Here is a 19,477-nt window from a genome sequence, read left to right as displayed (position 1 = left end):
GAAGAGAGTGCTAACAATCAAAAAATCATTTATATTTGGCTTGACTTTGATGTCCTGGATATTTATAACACTTATAAAAAAAGTCACATAATAAATAGCTCAACAAAGGAAGAATTGGAAAATAGTCTAGCTTTCTCATCCTGTCCCCTTCTTCCTTAGCTCTGGTGGAGATTCATAGTATTAACCTCTCAGACAGTGTTAGAAATGCCAGCTTGAACAGCATTCCCTTCCCTGTGTCAGCTCACTGTATGTCTGGTTTAGCTCTTCCCCAGTTGAGTTAAGGGGTTAGGATTGGTAATTCTGATTTTGTTTAAAAGGCCTTTCCTGGTGGATGAATCAGGGTGGGGAGAGGAGAGACACCTCCAAGTTACTGAACTGAAATGCTGTCCAAGGATGCAGTGGTCTCCTCCGCTCTCTCAAACCTTTCCTTCGGGCTTCTGCTGAATTGCAGGCCGCATGCAGTTAGTCAACAGAGGAGGTGAGAGCTAACTGTAGGTAGAGGTGAAAAATGCAGCCTGGGCACCAGGAAACAATACTTCTAGGCTGGAACTATGAGAAAGTTCTGAATGTGCAGACAGTTCTTAATATGAGTAGCAACAAGAAAGTACTGGACTTTTATTTTGCAAGTTTTTTCATTTAGAGCCTAAGTGTGGAAGAACATTAGTGTCTAGTCCCTTCTTTTAAGCTGAATGAGATTGAGAAGCAAAAAGATTAGTTTGTTCGGTACATAAAATTAGGCATATGTCATGTGTATCTATAGTTACAGTGGTGTATATATTATGTGTAATATGTGGTACATAACATATATATGATATAGTTATAGAGAAAAATCATTTTGTTTAAAAGGACTAGGCATATAAGAAAAATAACTTCATTTTAATAAACTCGAATAGTTTAGAATGTGAGCCAACATATCCATATTTGCTTAGAGTGAGCTCTAAACCACTTATTTCCTTGGTAGCCCAATGAGGGCCACCTTGAATTAATTACCAGTTGAATTAAGATTGCCTGGTTATGCTATGTATGCCATTTTCTCCATTTTTGAGAGAAAACATAAAAATTATGTTGTCGTTCAAAACTGATGATGTATTCAACTACAAATGGGTTTGCCTGTTTGTAACGAGGCGTATTTGTATTGTGCAAAAAGAGACACATCTTGTCGTAGTTATTTCTCTTTGGGAATGAGACAGGCTAGCTTTGCTCAAATACAAATATTGTGTAGTAGTCATGGCTTCACTGTGGAAAGGTGAAAGTTGTTTACTTTTTTGTACTTTCTTGGAGGGTAAATTACTTTGATTTTTAAATTTCCTACACAGTTTAAAAATAACATAATTTCTGTTATAGTATAAAACAAGTAGTACAAAAAAATCCCAGCTTATTTTTTTTTAACAATTTGTAAAAACCAAGCCATTTCCCATCAAATCAGATTGACAGTGAAACCATTGACTAGGAAACAGAATTGTCAGGCATCCTTTGTACTGATTGTAGGTGTGGCCTAGCCAGGCCTCAGAGACACCCAAGTAGAAACCTTGTTTCTCTGAGTGGCCCTGGTTTGTCCTTCTGCCAGATGAATATCGTCCTTCCTGTACTATCAGGAGCATAGAATTTCTATAAGTGAGCTTTTTGTTCACAGTGACACCATTGGGAACTGTGCTCTGTTCTCATGGATGATTCTCTTGGCCTTTTCCACAGAATGCAGTGACTTTTCTCCACCTGTAACTGTAATCCTGCTGATCTTCTTGTGCCTTGAGGGTCTTCTGTTTCTCACTTTCACCGCAGTCATGTTTGGCACTCAGATCCACTCAATATGCAACGATGAAACGGTAGGGTCGCTGTTTTGCTTTCTGTGATGTTCTCAGAGATGTTGGTTTTAGGGGTCGTCAGACCGTTGGTTCATATACCAGAGAGGGGTTAGTCCAGCCCACTCAGGCCCTACTGTTTAAATGACTGTCCAGTGTTAGATAGAAAACAAATGTCAGAGGGAATGTTTGAACCCTTGTCAACAGACTCCTCCAGAGCTGGTGTGTTTTCTTAAATTTATGTTTTTTGAAAAAAATTCCAAACTTAAGATATCCCAAACAAAATTAGCATTTCCTCATTCAAAATTGGATAGAAAAAAGATTCTGTGTGAAATTATAAAGCTCTGTTACTACATATAGGTTGCTTTTCCTGTTAAGTATATAATAAATTCATTATGTAATTTTCAAAGCTATCCTGCTTGGCTTTGTTTACTTCTTTTCTCTTCTATATGTTTTTTAAAATGCTTCCATGACTCTTTATTTTTTTTTCTTTTTGGGGGACAAATCTATCACAAGTCCCCATCCTTCTATCGTTTCTTCTCTGTTCTAATCTCTTTCACTCCCCCCCAGGGTCTCCCTCACCCCAAATTTGTGGAGAAAAAAATAAAAATAAAATACTTTCAACAAATTTGCATAATCAAATAAAACAAATTCCCATATTGACCAAGTCCAAAAATTTCTATCTCATTCTGTCCCTTGAGTCCATTACATTTCTTTCAGGAGAGGGTAGCAACCTAGTTGATCATTGGATTCATCAGAGCTCTTATGTATTTGTTTTGTTTTTTAAACATTGTCTGCTGATTCTGCTCACCCTCTGCATCTGTTCTTGCTAGTCTGTTCCAGATTTCTCTAAGAATTTATGTAATTTATGGTGGCGCAACATTATTCCATTATATTCACGTGCTGTAATTGTTCAGCTGAGACCATCTGCTCCTTCAGGTGATGCTCTACCCAGACCATCCCTGACCTGGGAGTTTTTCCTTTCTGTGACTGTGTTACTTATAAGCTTTCCTCTCCCATTCCTCTCACTTACTACTACATCTTATCTTTGCACCTTTCACCTTAAATGTTCATAAGTCCTTTCAGAATATCTCTGTGGAGCAACATGGAAAGAAGCTATGGGGATGGAAAGTCCAAGGGACCAAGACTGGGTATTTTGTTGTCCCTTTTCCCCTCTATTTGCTGCCAGCTTAGGCCAGCTTGGAGAGGTTGTAGCAGTTTCTGAATGTGGCAGCAGCCTCCATAATTAATATTTTCCTACAAAGTCAGAATCTGTATCCAGCTCCATTGTGAGTGCAGCTTTTTGGAATCTGACCTTTGTAGCTTTGAGTTACTTTTGTTCTCTTCCCAACCTTTTATTGTCAATCACAAGAAACTTTAGGTGGTGCTTCTGTTCAGCAGCCAGAGTTGCCTACTTTTCTATTACGGTTTTATTTTTCTTAGGTGTTTTTCTTCTAATACATGTTTCAATTAGCTCTTTCGTTTTCAGGAGAAAAAGTAGTGTGTTTGAGTGTCTTTTAAGATTACAGGTGTTTCTCTGTGCCAGGACCATACTTCCAAGGGACAGGTATGCTTTGGCCACCTTCTGCACCCAGTTCATACAATGTTAGTAAATGAGGAATTCCACTGGAATTTGCTGGATTTTCGGTGTTTCTTTCCACTTTGCCCTTTTCCTTCTCTCCTGGATAAGCAATAGCTTCTAGGGGACCTTGCCATCTATAGGGAACCCCTTTTCTGGTTGGACTTTGTTCCCAGATGTCATCTGTGACAGTGGCAAACAACTTTTGGCAAATATACATCTTCTCATTTACACCTTGCCAGCGATTAATATTCCTGAAGGTGGTCAAACAAAGTTATTTCAGTTGTCATATTTTTTAAGGCATCAAGAATAGTTTTTCATAGTTTTTCATAGTTACGTGGAAAATACTTTGTTGGATGAGAGCTTTTAGGTAGAATTTTGCTCTACTGAATCAAGTACTTTTTTTATACTCAACTTACAAGCACAGAATGAACTGGTATTCTCTACTTTTTTCAATCAGTTGTATGCTGGTGAAAATGTGGCTACTGTGGAATATCACTTGCAAAAGACTTTCTGTTCCTTACTAATATTTTTATAAACATGCCCTCCACTGTGTGTGCAGATTATTTTCCTAAACATTTTACGTTACTTAGTATGACCTACAGTGCTTAAAAAAAGAAGATAAATAATGCTATACAGAAAGAAAACTGCATTATAAAGAAGGTTGCGTTGTGCTGAGTACTTTTTCAGAGAAATGTATATAGACACAGCACGCTCTTGTCTCATGTTTGTATTCTTGGAAAGTGAGTCCTTGTGCAGCAGAGCTTCAAATAAATTGTGTGTGTGTCCTCATCTTCCAGAACATGTTTAAAATTGTTGGTGGGAACTGTCAAATGAGTACGTAACATCAATGAGAATTGAAGCCTAGGTTTCTTTAAATATCCCTCCATTAGCAGAGCAGGGATGCTACCTTTACTACAAAGATGACTTTTTGGAGACAGGTTACTGTTGAGCATGTTACAGTGAAGTTCCTCAGAACAGAAAGCAAGCCCAGTCCCAAAAAGTGTTTTTATTTTATCGTTCTTTTAAGGAAAAGGACCTGATTGTGTGCTGTTTTGTAGTGCCAACTGAGGAGAATTGAAATGATTATCTTTCCCCCTAAATCTCGAGTCTAAACTTCTCTACTTCTCTTGAAGGCCCCATAACTCTTCCATTGTCTCAGGTGCATAATATTGGTAGCATCCTCCACTCTTTACTCTCTCTGTCCCCACCCATCCATTCTGTTATCAGACCTTGCCCTTTCAACCATCACGACATTTCTTATATTTGCCACCTTCTCTTCACTCGCACAGCTACCACCCCTCCCCTCGGTTCTTGCCATCATGTCCTGCTTGGCCTCCCTACCTCACGTCTCTCACCACTCTAGTTTGTCCTTCAGTGTACATATGACCATGTACCCCTACTCGATCAACTTCACTGGCTTCCTAGTGCCTTAGAATAGAACATAAACTGTTTAGCTTTAAAGCCCTGAACAACCTGGCTCCAGCCTATTTTGATGGGAATTTGCTTGACATTCCTTCTGCTCTACCATTCAGCCAAATGGGCCTTCTCTCTGTTCCTCTGTTCCTAATGACACCTATCTCTTACCTTGTGCCTTTCTGTTGGCCATTTCCTGTGCCTGGAATGCACTCCCTCCCTCCGCTCATCCTCCTCAACCTTCTTTTTTGTAAGATGTAGCTCAGACACCATTTTCTATATGAAGTCTTTCCTGATAGCCCTAATTGTTCATGCTTTCTTTCCCATAGTACTTATTAGTACTTCGTGTGTACTCTTTTTATGCAGGTATACATATATGCATGCTGTTAATTTTATATTTATGCCATATATGTGTGTATATATGCATATACAAACACACATATATACACATATATGCACATATATGCATATACAAACACACAAAGCATATATATGTGTGTGTATATACACATTATATATATGTAATAATGTATATATACATTATTTATATGTCACCTTTAAGCATCTGATATTGTATCAGAAACAAAAGTATATTTTAACTTGATTTATTTTAGTAGTTGTAAAAAATGAGCTCATTTAACTCTTCTCTGAATTTCCATTTAGTGATGAAGTCTATTGTCAAGCAGTAATGTTATCATTATTTGTGCACAGGAGATTGAAAGACTGAAAAGTGAAAAGCCAACTTGGGAACGAAGGCTCCGATGGGAAGGGATGAAGTCTGTTTTTGGGGGCCAGCCTTCAATTCTTTGGATGAATCCTTTTGCAGGATTTCGAATCAGGAGATTCCTACTGAAGTCAAAGAGAGGTGGTCCAGAATTTTCTGTGTGAGATCCACTTTCCCATACTGGAACTTGCAGATGCACTCTAGGATATTTATTTGGGGTTTGAAAGCCTAGCGACATATAATCTGTGACCAATGGGGACTGAACCAACACAAACCAGTTGCTTGTAGCAAGCAGAATTTTATACATTTATAGTCACGGAGATCACAAATTTTCCAAAATGTTAACTGGATGCTGTAATGACTTTTCAGCTGTACCACTAATGAAAGGCATGTGGCCACACTAAAGAAGCCAAATGTCATTATTCTACTGTGAGATTATGATTTTTGTTAAATCTTTTTCATTTGATCAAATGTTGTTTGGGGTATTACATATGCTATTTTATTAAAAATCCTGTGTACTGAGCTGCATTTGTCAATCATGGAAAAAAAAATCCCCAGTGGACAAGAATTCTCAAGCCAGTAGCATCAGGGAGTTTCTGTTTACCATGTAATCCATTCCGTTATTGCTTTTCCTGTATCTTTAACGCTACAGGAACCCTTTCTTATAGATACATTTTAGTCTTTCATTTTTATTCTGTCTTATAATTAAGTTGCAAAAAATCTGTGTGCACTGAGCGGCATAGGTAAATGTCAGGTACACTCATTAATTTTTTCCCCCCATTTATCATTGCTTACTTCCTTTTCCCCTCACTGCCCAACCCCAGGACAAAGTGTTTTCTTGTTCCTAGCAGCAAGTTTAATATATGTAAGTTTTTCCTTTTTTAAAAAATTAAAATTTTTATTTTTAATGGCAAGCTATTTTTAAAAACCTATGTTCAGGGAAGAGGAAAAAGCTGCTATGATATCCTCCTTTGGGACTAACTTTGAATGTATTGCCAATTGGACAGTCTACAGATCCAAAGAACAATCAGTTGTCTCTCCTCCCCCTTCCCTTTTTAAGATCTTGTGTGGGTTTAATTATTTTAAAATTTTGAGAGCCTAAAGGAGCTGGAACTGTTTTTTTCAGCCAAATTAACATTATCTGGGTGAATGTCACTCTTGGTGAAGAGTCAAGCCTCATGTTAGAAAACCTTAATTTGTGTGCATCTCAATGCTGCATTGTTAGTCTGCTCAAGGAGGAGATCATATGACCCCACAGTAAAGGCCGACCAGTGTGCATTTGACCACAACTTTAAAGAAATAATTTGTAGAGCATCAGCTCTTCTTCTTGTGGCTTTGGTGCAGAAGAGAGCACAGCACACATTTGTAACTCTCCTAGAAAGAAACAGAAACAAAACTGAACTACCAGAATGCCTAGAGCTAGATGGGGGACTGTCCTTAATGCTGTTTTTTTCCTCACACTACCTTTGATGAGAACCAGGTGTGTAGCGGAGAATTCTGCCTGAGCAGTGAACAGCTCCTTTAAGAGGAGTGGGATGGGATGGGATGGGATGGGATGGGATGGGTGGGGAGGGGGGGATATTGCCTTAAACTCACCTGGCTTGTGTATATTTTGTCAGAAGCATCTAGAAGCAATTTATAACACGCTAAGAGGTCTTCCTTATTTAAATTGATCTCCCACACTAAACATTTTGGTATTTTCCTGCTGGACACAATGCCTTTCTGTTTATTTGTGAAGATCTTCAAAGAACACGTTATTCTAACCTTATACTAGTATAGATGGAATTCATCGAGAGATCAGCCCAGGGCACAAAAGCCAAATGAACAAACGCAATTCATTGGTGTAAGATCACCACAAACATGCATAGGAAATTGATGAAGAGCAGCCAGAAAAGCAAAGATTTAGATTGTGGTATGATCGACAATGGAGGCAAGTTCCAAAAGAATATTTTTTTTGCACATCTGTTGGGAGCATATATTAGGCTTCATCATGAGGCTTTTGAAATGATATAGTCTGTTGGTTGAAGATTATTAAGAGTTTGAATCCTGTGAGACTTAACAAGTTATGTGTGTGAAATCAGGTCTTCTTGGCTTTTTCAACCCCTTTCATTGTAATTTTTATATAAAATAAAGCCATTCATTGACATTTCTCAAAGTTGGTAATTAAATGATATCGGGTCTCATTGGATTTAGTCTCTTTCTTTCCTTGCCTCATTGAGTTTTCTTTTTGAAGGAAGTCTATGACATTTACTAACACAATTTTCAGGCCCTGTGGAATAATTCTGATATCCAAGCTTAATTTGCCAAAGAGTGTTTGACTGTTGAAGAGTTCCAGTTTCTTGTAAATTCAACTCTCGAATGTGTTTGTGATCCCAGGACTTATCTGAAGGTGGAGCTACATTCACTCCAGACAGCTCTCTTTAAAATAAAGCAGCAGAGTATAGCTGACAAGTCATCACTGACCAGCAGGAGAATTTATCTTCTGTCTGCTTTCTCCTTCAGCACAAAACTCTGAGGCCATCTAACTTGGGGGCAGATAGTCCTGTGCACCACAAGCCTGTATTCTAGCATGATGTCCTAATGCTTACCAGTCATGGAGAACAGACTTAAATTGTTCTGTTTGTAAGGATGTACATGTTATATTTTGAATGGATTTCTGTTCAAAATGGTTAAAACAAACACATGATTTTCATTTAAGTGCTCTGAGGAGATGACTTAAATTAGCTGAAAAAAAATCTCTTGAAGTTTTTCCACTTCATTAGCAATGAGGTATTTTCCATTAATATTAGCAGCTTCTTGGCTTGTAACTGCAGTTACATCCATGCCAGATAATTGTAGAATCATTGTAAATACGGCATCACTACATGCAGGAAAATAACCCTGGGGGTGTATTTTAAAAAACAGGGTTGTGGAAATGATATGTGTTTCATGACAGTTGATTGGTGACTATATGTGCATCTGTGCATTTTTACTCTTTCCCTTTGTTAAAGCTGAATCTAATTTACACTCAGGATTCTTTAAGAGTGGGACCTCTTGCAGCGCATGAACATGCCTCACATTTATGAGACACCTTCTGTGTGCCTAGTCTTCTGTTGGGCACTGTTTGTAGACTGTTTGTAGATTTCAGTGAAGAGGGTGAACTTCTCTGTCTTGTAGGACATATTACTAGTCAGTATTGTTAACCTGAAAACTTTGTTAAAGAAAAGGCAACAGGCTGAATGCATACATTTTATGATTTAATTAATTAATCAATTCCCTATTAAAGAAAACGGTAACATAATGCATTATGGAGCCAGAAATGTTCTGGCTACCCAGTGCAGAAATCTTCTGGCTTATATACATTTTGCCGTGAGAAAGGAACTCTCCTAGTTGAACAAATAAGACAAGACAATTAACAAAGTAATGTTGGTCAGGCCTTGGGATTCCAGCTGGGTAAACATATGTCTCGGTGATAAAGAAGGAAATCCCACCACTAGTAAGTGGCAGGCTTCCTGCCCTAAACAGATAACTGACATAGGAAGGGGTAAACAAAGTTCAATAGAAATTACGACCTAAGATGTCTATATTTTCTTTACCATTAATATGCCATAACATAGTATATGTCTATAAATATTAAGATATGGAAAACGTCCCATTATTCAAGATAGTGTCTTAGGTTAAAGGTCTCTTAAGGAATGTAGAGTCAGCCTTGGCTGGCTTTGTTGACATAGGAGAGGCATTCTCTGAGTTTGCTTCAGAGAGAATAAAGAGATTATTCCAAAATTTTATATTAAACATTATCAGTATATATGTAAGTACTTCATAAATGCTTGTCGATGTGTAAATGAAAACCAGCAGGCTGGTGTGTGTAGTGGTGTATTGGCGTTCCAGCAGAGAATGCCAGCTCCAGAGGAGAATGGCATTAGCTATCTCCTTGACCAGTGAGGACAAAGTTTCTTGTTAGCTAGAAATAAAGAATTGTCTTCTATAGTTTGAGTTACATAGTAACTTAAAGTCTGTTTTACAACAGAACAGGTTTCGTTCAGTGTAATGATTCCTTTGGTCAATTAGGGTCAAATACTAATTAAGTAGTTGGCTTAGTCAAATATATTTCATCTTGTGGCTATTTTTAGAAGGTTTAGGCTGATGTGTAAATATGTTCCTGACGCAGTCAGCCAGTGTTATTGAAGCCCCTGAACACTGAAAGGCATCTTCTAAATTAAACCTTTAATGGTCTACAACACTAACGTGCACACTGGCTGTATTTGTTGAATGATGATAGATGTCTTACCCAAGGGTGAGAAGTTGGTGTGATGTTGAATTTACACACGCTTACTTTTTATAAACCTATTTAACAGAAGAAAAATGTGCTCTAGACAAGTGAGACTGTTGGTTTTATTGACTTAAAAGTCATACCCCGACTCGGGGAAAACAATGACTTAACTTGTCCCCCATTATAGCCATCTATAATGAATAAATAATTATCACACTAATTGGACCATCCCAGCCCTTTTAGGCCGGGCCCACCTAGCGTTTTCCTGAAACCTAAAGGTCGCTGGGTGGGGAAAATTTGGACAATAGAATATAGGAAACCTGATGTGAATTACCTCAGGGTGTGTGAAATGTGAAGTGTCCCCCCAGAAGGCATGATTATAAGGTGTAAATGTCCCTGCCAGCTGCCCTCTTCCTTGGGAGTCCTGACAGATTTCAGAGTGGGGGACATGGTAGTGCTGATAACCTTGGAGAGGTTGACACAATAAAGCTTTAAGATTTATATAGAACTTCTTCTATGCCAAGTGATGGGGAAGAGGGGGTGATCTGTGTCAGAATTCGAAGTTGTCCTGAGCTAATGCAGATGAGCATTGTGGGAGAAACCCACCTAAGCATTTATTGTGTCTGTAAAAAGCAGTCAGCAGTGGGAAGAGGGCTGGATTTGGATTCAGGATTGAGGTTCAGATTCTGGTTTAAACACTTGCTATTGGTTTAGCCTTTGGCAATTCATTTCCTCCTATGGGCCTCTGTTCTCCCTTTGTAAAACGAGGGAATTAAACTGTACCCTCCAGCTCTAAATCTATGGTTCTATGAGTTTCTTCAACTTGCCTGTGTAAGGACAAGAGATAGGAAAAGATAGTATTTGGGAGGTTGCTTCAAAATAGGCCTACATTATTATTATTATTATTATTTTTACTTATAACAAATTCAGCTGAGAGACCAATTCATATGACAGGACTCTGGCAAAAATTCCAGTAAGATTTTATGCTGCATTCTTTTCTTTTAACATCTGTCTTCATCCAAAGCTCTCTGATGTCTTATTTTGGTGTAGAGGTGGCTTTGGGTTCCCTAAGGCTTTGCCAGTGGGGCATCATCTATTGCTAGTGCTATCAAACTGGAGACGCTTTGAGCGAGCCAGGCACTAGAAGGCTGTGCCAGGGCCAGCCTAGTTAAGTGCAGAAGATCAGTAACCAAGTAATAAACAATATTTGACATGGTAATCCATGAAAAACTATCAAGGTACTGATCTTAGTAGAGAAAGTTCCCACACTGACAAAACCACAATCCTTTGACATACTGAAAAAATAAGTTTTATGGATGATGAACTGGAGATAAAAGATAATTTAGATCCATTGTTTTGCAGACTTTAAGGGCTATTTCAGTGTGAGCTGCTTTTATTTGCTGAAGGATAGACATGGTGACTGGCTCATAGGTGCTTAATAAATACTCGTTATTTGAATTGCCTTCAATACCAGTGCGTTTGTAACAGGATTGATTTTTCCACCCTGACTAAAGATTCTGGGACCTATTTGACCTAACAGGCATCCCATCTTTGATCAGAGATATAGGATAGTTGTGTATTTATACAAGAGTAGGTGACAGCAGTAAGTCTTACTTTCCTGGGACTGGCTGAGGTAAAAAAGATTTGCTGTCAACTGACTATCACCAGTTTACTTGGTAATGCTCTCTTTTACCCCTCATCCCTCTCCCCAGTTCTCTGTCTTAATAGCCAACCACACGTGACAACATTAAAGTCTTGTAGGTCACCAACATCATTTGCTAAGAGAATCATTAGCAATGGAATCCAGAAGCAGCTTCTAGGCCACCCTAGCACATGAAAATGAGAATTTGGGTTATGATTCTCTCTAGATCAAATAAGATAATATTTGTACAGTGCTTAGCATGGTCCCTAGCATGTACTAGTCACTTAATAAATGCTTTGTTTCCTTGCATCTAGTGATAGCAAATGAAACTTTAAAGAGTCAGAATCCCCTGAGCAAAATTTCCCTTTCACTAATAGAAGAGTCAAATATAAATTTTGTATTGTGTCATGGTCTTGTATTTTATTTGGAAAAAGAAACCCAGAAATTGTAAAGACAAGCAAATTCAAAAATGTTGCCTACAATACTCTTGCATGCATGGAGCTCTGCAGCTACTTGCCTCCTAGAAACTCTGCAAAAGAGTCAATAGTCAGTAAATAATTGTCTTTGAGAGAATTAGGGGGAAACGAATTAACTGTGGCATCACACTGATAAGGAAGGGATCTGGTAAAAACTACACTTTTTGGGCTTCACTAATTTTCATCTTGTATTACATCTCATTATTTTGATCTGAGTGTTTGGTAAGCAGAGTTGTAATGGGCAGGGGGCCACTGGAACCTCTTCCTAGGGTGCTAAATCGAAGGGAAGGCCTCTGCCTTATACTGTGTAGTACATTCCTGCTCTTCTCCCCCTCCTCCCCCTGGCCCCATCCAGTATTCACACCCCTTTATTGGTCCTAGATCATCCTGAGAATCCTCTTGTTGTCATAGACCTCTTCTGGTCTACCCTTTGCTCCCTTGCCAGTACAACTGCAACTGGGGAAAATTACTTATTTCATCACACTGGATTTGGAGACCTGTAGGGTGTCTGGAATCAGTGAAAATGGCATTTCCCTTCTCAGCAGTGTCACTCAGGATTTTTGCCCCTTCCCTCAAATATCTATTCGTGGTTGTGATGAACCAATGTAATTTGTGAGAAGCACAAAAAAGATTCTGAATTATTGACATGGATTCCATTTCCTGATCTGCCAAATCAATCTGGAAAAAAAAAAAGTCTTCCACCTAAAATCACTTCTCTGCCTTGCAGGATATTGAAGATTCTTCAGTTAATGCCTGAAAAAAATGACTCCTAAGTTCAAGAGAAAATTGTGATCTGATTATTGCATGATTATAGTTAAGCTCATTTTCTATTATATTGATCACTGGCCATTTAAGTAATGATTCCAGGTCCTTCTGTTAAGGCTAACATAATTGCAAAAATCAACAGTTAAATTCTTAGGGCCGTGATAACAAGCCACACACGTTGCAATAATGACATTTTCATGCTGTAGGCTAACCTCAGCAGACAGAAATATCACTTGGCTTTCTAGATTTTTTGAGCATTAATACTGTACATAGAAAATTGTTCAGGGGTTCCAGATATGCAGCTTATGCAGGTGGGAACATGGATCAGATATTTTTTTCTGTTCCTACTGTGCAGTATGTATATATATATATATATATATATATATATATATATATATATATATATATATATACACACACACACACACATATATATATACGTATATATAATATATATACATACACATATACATATATGTATATTTGTAAAATATGTGTGTATTTTAAAAATCTAAACATGCATATTTATAATCAGGTTTTTTAAAAAGACAGCTATAAAAAGAACATCAGTAATGAGACATTTTCACAACTCTTGACTAATGTGAAAATAACTGCATTAATTATATTGCTCATCTATAAGGTGTGACTGTGAAGTCACAGGACACATGTTTTTTTAACAGATTACACATTAACAGAATTTACACATCCAAAGGTATAATGTTTTCCTCTTCAAGGCAGTCACCATGGAAAGCTATACTTGTGCTGAAGATTTTAAAATATGTGTGCAAGGCCTCTTTGAGAGTGACCTTCAAGAGCCAGTCTCTTTATTTTGATTTGAGTTCTTTTATATATCACCCCTCGTTGTTTTACACAAATGGTTGCATCCAGTTTGATCCCTTCCTAAAGTCTGCCGATATGGTCCAGAATGACTCTGCTGTTTCCAAACTCAGATCCACTGTCATTGATCAGAAATTTGTCATCCCTGAGAATAAAAGAATGATTTTGGCTCTAAAGGTAATTTTGAGAGTAAGTGCCCTGAGCAAGAAATAGTTCTGTCAGTAGCTTCCCATGAATGAATGGGGATAACACTGGTTTGCACATTCAATTTCTGTCTGTTTGAATTTCAGTCTCATTATTGTCACACTTCATCTGTGTCAGGCAAAAAGGCCCTTGTGAATTGAAGCTTGATTCAAGTACTCAGCCATTGAGAAAAGCTGGTTTAGTAGAAGCCTGGGAGATTAGAAGGTCCAAAGAGGGGAATGGAGGTAGGAGTGGGGTGGTTAGAATGCAGAGAGGTTTCATGACTTCATATTAATAGCAGATATTCACCTCACACCTTGTCCCTTTATATACATAATCTTCTTTGATCCTTCTCACAACCTGGCAAGGTGGGAACTGCCACTTCTCCCCATTTTACAGATAGGGTCAAAGAGGTTCAGTGACTCCCTTATGGTCACACAGCTGGCGTTATACCACTCTGTAATGGACATACTTTTGTGTCTTATCAGAACCAAACCAAAATTTCCCAGCAATAACCAATTATTCCTGTTTTAAGGTAGTGGTGTAACCTGGTTGAGGCAGGAAAATATGTGATCTTTTATAGACATTGAATTGGAATACTTTGAGAAGATGGGCTAAGATGTGACTGGCAAGAAGGAGGAAACAAGGAAAGGAGATCTGGAAGGTTATGTAAAAATCAGTCCAGGGATCAGCACAGTAACTTGCACATAGTATGCACTTAGTGGATGTTTCTGGAACTGAATGAAAGATGGCTGGACCCTTAAAATTAGCAGGTGGATACCTGAATGTTGGGATTGGAAGCTCAAATCCGTGTGGATGGTCTCGGGCGGGTAAAAGTGGGACTTCTAAATCTTAGAGTCTTACGAGGCCCTCCATGAACAGCGGGGGTTCGAGAAGGTCAGACTGAGCTAGCTCGGCTAGCTCGGGTATTTCCGCCTCTCCCTGGGAGATACGTGATGGGTGGAGTCTCCCTGCCCTCGAGATTGTCCCAGATTGGAGCACACCTAGTTACCTAACAGCACAGTATTGAGATGCAAACTGTGGGGCTGAAGGTTAAGTAGGATTGAGGAAGCCTGAAAGCTCTCTCTTAGCACGTGTGGAGCCAAATAAGATAGTAGGGCTCCGCTTCTTTTCTTTCCTCTCTCCCCTCCCCCTCTCTCCCCGCTTGTACTTCTACTTCCAATCCCTTAAGCTTAGCCTCCTTAGGAAATCTCCCCCTCTTCCTCCTAAGGAAGACCCCCCTGCATTTGTAACCCAAACCCTGTAATAAAGCTCAACCTCTGTTCGACTCTGGAACGTCCTTTCTCTCATACGTGCATCCGGCGTGGCCAGCCGAAGACCTCGGAGGTGAGGTAGGAAAGACTCGGGTAGCCCAATACAGGCCTCTAGGTCTGGCAGTTGGCGCCCGAACAGGGACTGGGAGCATAGATAATCCTGGGTGCTTTTGGGGTACACCCGGAAGGGGCTGTGAAAGAAGCGAGTCCCGAATCCTAGATTCAGAAGGAGAGAAAGGGGAGAGAAGCTTCCCAAACCCCTGGGAAAAGGGCGGAGATGGGGAATCTATTGCCAGTAATAAAGCCAGAGGAACAGGAGGTCTGGGCTGAGAAACTTCACAGGGAATGCAGGAAGGCGGGGGTCACAATAGAGTTAGATGACCTCCGAGAATTTTGTAAAAGGATTTGGAAAGTTTCTCCTTGGCTCAAGCAGGCAGGAATATCAAGAGAAAAATGGGGAGCGGTCGGAGAGCAAATGACTGCTTACGAGCAACAATACCCTGGGGAGCTGGAGGATTTAGATTTCCTGATATTCGGTGTAATTAAAAGCCTGCTGGAAGGGCCGGAGAGGCCAGGGCGGGATTGGAACCTGAGTATACCCCCTCTGCCCAATTTGCAAATGGGCTGTTTTTTAAAAATACACTCAATGTGTGTTCTCTGTACGAGGTTAGTGTTCTGCCTCCAGGTCTAAGCTGAGGACATAAATTAGTTGGATCCATATTGCCTTGTGTTTTGCTAATAGAAGCCAAAGGTTTCAATCCTCCCAAATGGAGTTAGGGAATTTTTCAGTTCTGTTGGACAGCTGTTGGAGGTATTTACTTTAAAGTGCCCCAAAGTGTAGCCATCTTATATTTTCAAGAGGGAAAGAGGCCTTGGAGAATCAATCCTGGTACTAACTGAATAGCCAGCTGGATGTGACCATTTGAATCCCCAGTCCCTGAAATCCGGGTTGGCAGTCATGGTGGCTCACATCTGGAAAGGTAAGGAGATTGGCTTGCAGATGACTTCCTAGGGGACTTAAGTCTCTTCATTTTCATGGCTTATAAAATCTCTTGCTTAGGTACGATGGCCTGGGGCAGTATTTGAATGGGCATCTCAGATCCTCTGGCAGGGTCCAATGTGTAGTCTTCATTCCCAGGGCTTGTAGGAGAAGAGACAGATGTGTCTGGAGATGCTGAGCAGGGAAAAAAAGATGTTAATTCAGATTTTTCTCTGCCAGTTAAAATGTAAACTTTGAAAACTCAGAGCCGAATAAGCTTTTTGACCAGAATTCACACTTATGACCTGTTAGTTAAATTGGCTGACAAGTCTGACAGCCCAAAATACTTACTGATCAAAGTTGGATTCCAGTAATTTTTAACACCCCCACCCCACCCCCAAATATACAGATAAATAGAAAAGTTGATTCAAAGAAGGAAGATTTTCTTTCAAAGTCCAGTAATTAACCTTTTTTGGGTCATGATTCCCTTTGTCAGATGGTGAAACCTATGGACCCCTTCTGGGAATAAAGTTTTTAAATGAAGTAGGATTATAGCACAAAGAAAACCAATTATATTGAAAAGTATGTTTTTTAAAGTTCACGGACTCCAGGTAAACAATATTTTGACATTCAAGTATTTCCTGATACTCCCAGCATCTGTATCTCAGTCCTACTTGCTTCTAGCAAGCTGTTAGATGGGCCTTGCTAATGTGTGGCCATGAGTTTTTGCATTTAATAGATGCCTCCATCTTTAAGTTCCCTGTCAGATCCAAAAGCACCTCTAAGGTGGAATTTCAGGTACTATGACAAATGGCAAGGCTGAGACTTGGGAACAGGGACCCCTTAAAGCACAGCATAGGGACAGCTGTGCCCTCCACATACTCAAAGCCCAGTTCTTCTGATTGCCCTTCTGTTTTTTTTTCTAACTTTAGCTTAACAACCTGATTTGGTGTCCTCACCATGACCTTCTGTAAAAGAGCAGCTCTGGCCTGACCCGGGTGTAGCCTGGATCACCGAACTGAGGGCATTGGGAAGGATGTGGCCTGTGACTGGCTCCAGGTTTAAGCTGGGCATCCCAGAATGATACTGGGGCATCTCTGTGGTGTTCCCTGTACGCAAGCACAAAGGGGAGAGTTTGAGTCAAGGCTGCAGCTAGGTATAGTACATAGTTTGTACTCACTGTTACGGTGGATGACATGAGGGAGGAGGGATGTATCTGGAAATAAAGGGTGATGTGAAAATAAAAGAACAATGAAAATATAAAAGGAAAGGCAGAAAGAAATGTCAAAAAATGGGGGAAAATGAGAAGAAATAAAAAAGCTAATCCTTCCCCTTCCCTCCAGTTTCTGAGTATCCAAAGGTAGAGTGAATGACAAAGCCCTAGACAAAACTGGAATTTTCCTTCAAACACTTACTACTTGGGGGAGTTGGGCAAGTCTCAGATTCAGTTTCATTATCTGTACAATGGGGATAATACTTCAGAGTATGAGGCTCAAATGAAAGAATGTAGGTAATCAGATATTAAAGCTATTAACATCAGTTAATTGTTGTTGTATCAGTTTTTGTTATCCATCAGGTCTATACCCTAACTCCACCACACCTGCCACTCAATTCCATCCCTTATCCTGTGACCCTAATTCTAGTATCTGTCTGGTCCACGGTGTCTTCAACTCCCTGCTTCCTCTCTGTTCTAAGTGTGCCCAGCTTACCCTGACCTACCCTCTTTCCATTCCAGCCTCTGGCTGTCTGGACCTCACCATTGTCCATATCCCCTATATCTCCTCCCCCACCCCCAATTCTGTTATAGCAAACATCTATATAGCAGTTTGAAGTCTGCAAAGCCTTTGGCACATGTCTCATATAATCCTCAAAACGATACTTAAGTATGCGCTAATATTCTTCCAATTTTTCACATGAGGGAACTGAGTCACAGGTTAAGTGACTTGTCAGGGGTCACAGAAGTAGAAAGTGTCTGAGATGGGATTTGAACCCGGGCCTGAGTGACTCCAAGTCTAGCGCCCTATCCACTGTATCACCTCCAGCCCCTCCACGAGGTGCTCTCCGTGGGAACTGAGCCCGTGGTCTGGGTGTAGCTGACTGTCAGGCTTGGCTGGGTTGCCATGGTAGCAAGAGGCCAGGACCAGGAGGGGTTGGGGCTGGGGCTGGGCGGGGCCTCGCCCACCTAGGAGCATTTCCTGCAGCAGGCTGTCGATGCGAGCCATGCCGAAGAGTTTCACGAACTGGATCTGCTCAATCATCTGCCAGGTGATGCTCTGCAGCGGGGGCAGGAGGAGCAGGAGGTCGCTGAAGCGGCCCCGCGAGTCGTACTGCCGGTCCGTGACGTAGTCCTCCAGGTTCACCTGCACCTGGAAGCGCATTCGTTTCACCTTGCCAGGGTCGCTCAGGCCTTTGCAGTCTGGGAGAGGGAGAGAGAGTGCAGAGGGCGCAACGTCAGCCCCCCGAGGCGTCGCGCTCCCCTGCCCAGGCGGGGGACCACGTCGCGGAATCGTAGAAAGTTCACCTCGGCTCACTGACACGTTCCCCAACCTGTTGTCACCCTTGCAGCCTCCCTGACTTCATTCCTGGGCTGAATCAGACTTGGCACCAATCACTGAGCCTTCTCGGTGCTGGGCACTGAAGGACATAAATGCAAAAGGCAACGATCGTTGCTTAAAATTCTGGGCTCCGGATTAGGAACGTCCAGGGCTGCCGCAGCCTTTTTTTAATATGCAGCACAAAGACATCTCCAGGGCCCCTGCAATGCAGAAGGGGAGGGGAAGGGGAGGAAGGACTGGGAGGGGAAGGGAGGGAAGGAAAGAAAAAGTCGGGAGAAAAAAGCTAAGACAGAAGGAATAAAAGGAAGGAATGAAAATAAGAGGAAAAAGGAAGGAAGGGAAAAAGGTAGGAAAGGAGGATGGGAGGGTGAAAAGGAAAAAAGGAATGAAGAAAGGCAGGGAGGGAGGGAGGAAGGCGCTGTGCTAAGTGCTTTACAAATATTATTATATCTGATCTTCACAATAACCCAGGGAGGAAGGTGCTAGTGTTCTCCCCGTTTTACAGTTGAGGAAACTGAGGCAGAGAGGTTTAAGTGACTAGCCCAGGGTCGGGCAACTAGTAAGTATCTGAGGCTGGATTTAAACTCAAGTCTGCCTGACTCCATTTACTATGCCACATTAGCAGAGACCATTAAATAAAGCCTCTATAGGAGGCATTCTTAACCGGAGACTTAACTTAAAAAATGTGATGTGTATTTCAGTATAACTTGTTTCCTTTGGAATGTGTGTAGTTTATGAATTTACAAACATTTTGCAAAGGAGCCCAGTCAGCCAATGAAGGTTGGAATTCCTCTAGAATGAGGCCATTGACAAGGCATGGTTCCTGGCTTTATTCTCCCCACCTTTAGCACTTTCCTGTGTGTACCAGTAGTCTGAGGCATTCACACTCGGCAGCTGGGTATCTTCTAAACGTTTGAGGGGTTTAGCTGAGATGGTGAGAATGAGTACAAAAGCTAGTCCTTTTGGTTGATCCAGAGGCCTCCAATTTTAATCAAG

At 40.6% G+C, this 19,477-nt stretch overlaps 2 protein-coding genes across 4 annotated transcripts in view; one reads left to right on the top strand and one right to left on the bottom strand.

Moving 5' to 3' along the window:
* The window catches only part of ZDHHC7 (zDHHC palmitoyltransferase 7), a 47,460-nt gene extending 39,754 nt beyond the window's left edge, over positions 1-7,706 (top strand). For all 3 annotated transcript variants that reach the window (XM_072636222.1, XM_072636223.1, XM_072636221.1), the window contains 2 exons: positions 1,693-1,823; positions 5,506-7,706. In XM_072636222.1, coding sequence (XP_072492323.1) covers positions 1,693-1,823; positions 5,506-5,682 — 308 coding nt within the window. In that variant the 3' untranslated portion in view covers positions 5,683-7,706. The remainder of the gene's footprint in view (positions 1-1,692; positions 1,824-5,505) is intronic.
* A 4,956-nt stretch (positions 7,707-12,662) lies between these two features.
* The window catches only part of LOC140521306 (hepatocyte nuclear factor 4-beta-like), a 68,617-nt gene continuing 61,802 nt past the window's right edge, over positions 12,663-19,477 (bottom strand). Inside the window, exons 8-10 of the mRNA XM_072636220.1 lie at positions 18,109-18,342; positions 16,886-17,035; positions 12,663-16,121 (exon numbers count right to left, since the gene is read on the bottom strand). Coding sequence (XP_072492321.1) covers positions 15,988-16,121; positions 16,886-17,035; positions 18,109-18,342 — 518 coding nt within the window. The 3' untranslated portion in view covers positions 12,663-15,987. The remainder of the gene's footprint in view (positions 16,122-16,885; positions 17,036-18,108; positions 18,343-19,477) is intronic.

This window comes from Notamacropus eugenii, chromosome 1, assembly GCF_028372415.1.
Source record: "Notamacropus eugenii isolate mMacEug1 chromosome 1, mMacEug1.pri_v2, whole genome shotgun sequence".
NCBI lineage: Eukaryota > Metazoa > Chordata > Mammalia > Diprotodontia > Macropodidae > Notamacropus > Notamacropus eugenii.
Note: the sequence above shows the minus strand (reverse complement) of the source record. Positions and strands in the feature narration are given on the sequence as shown.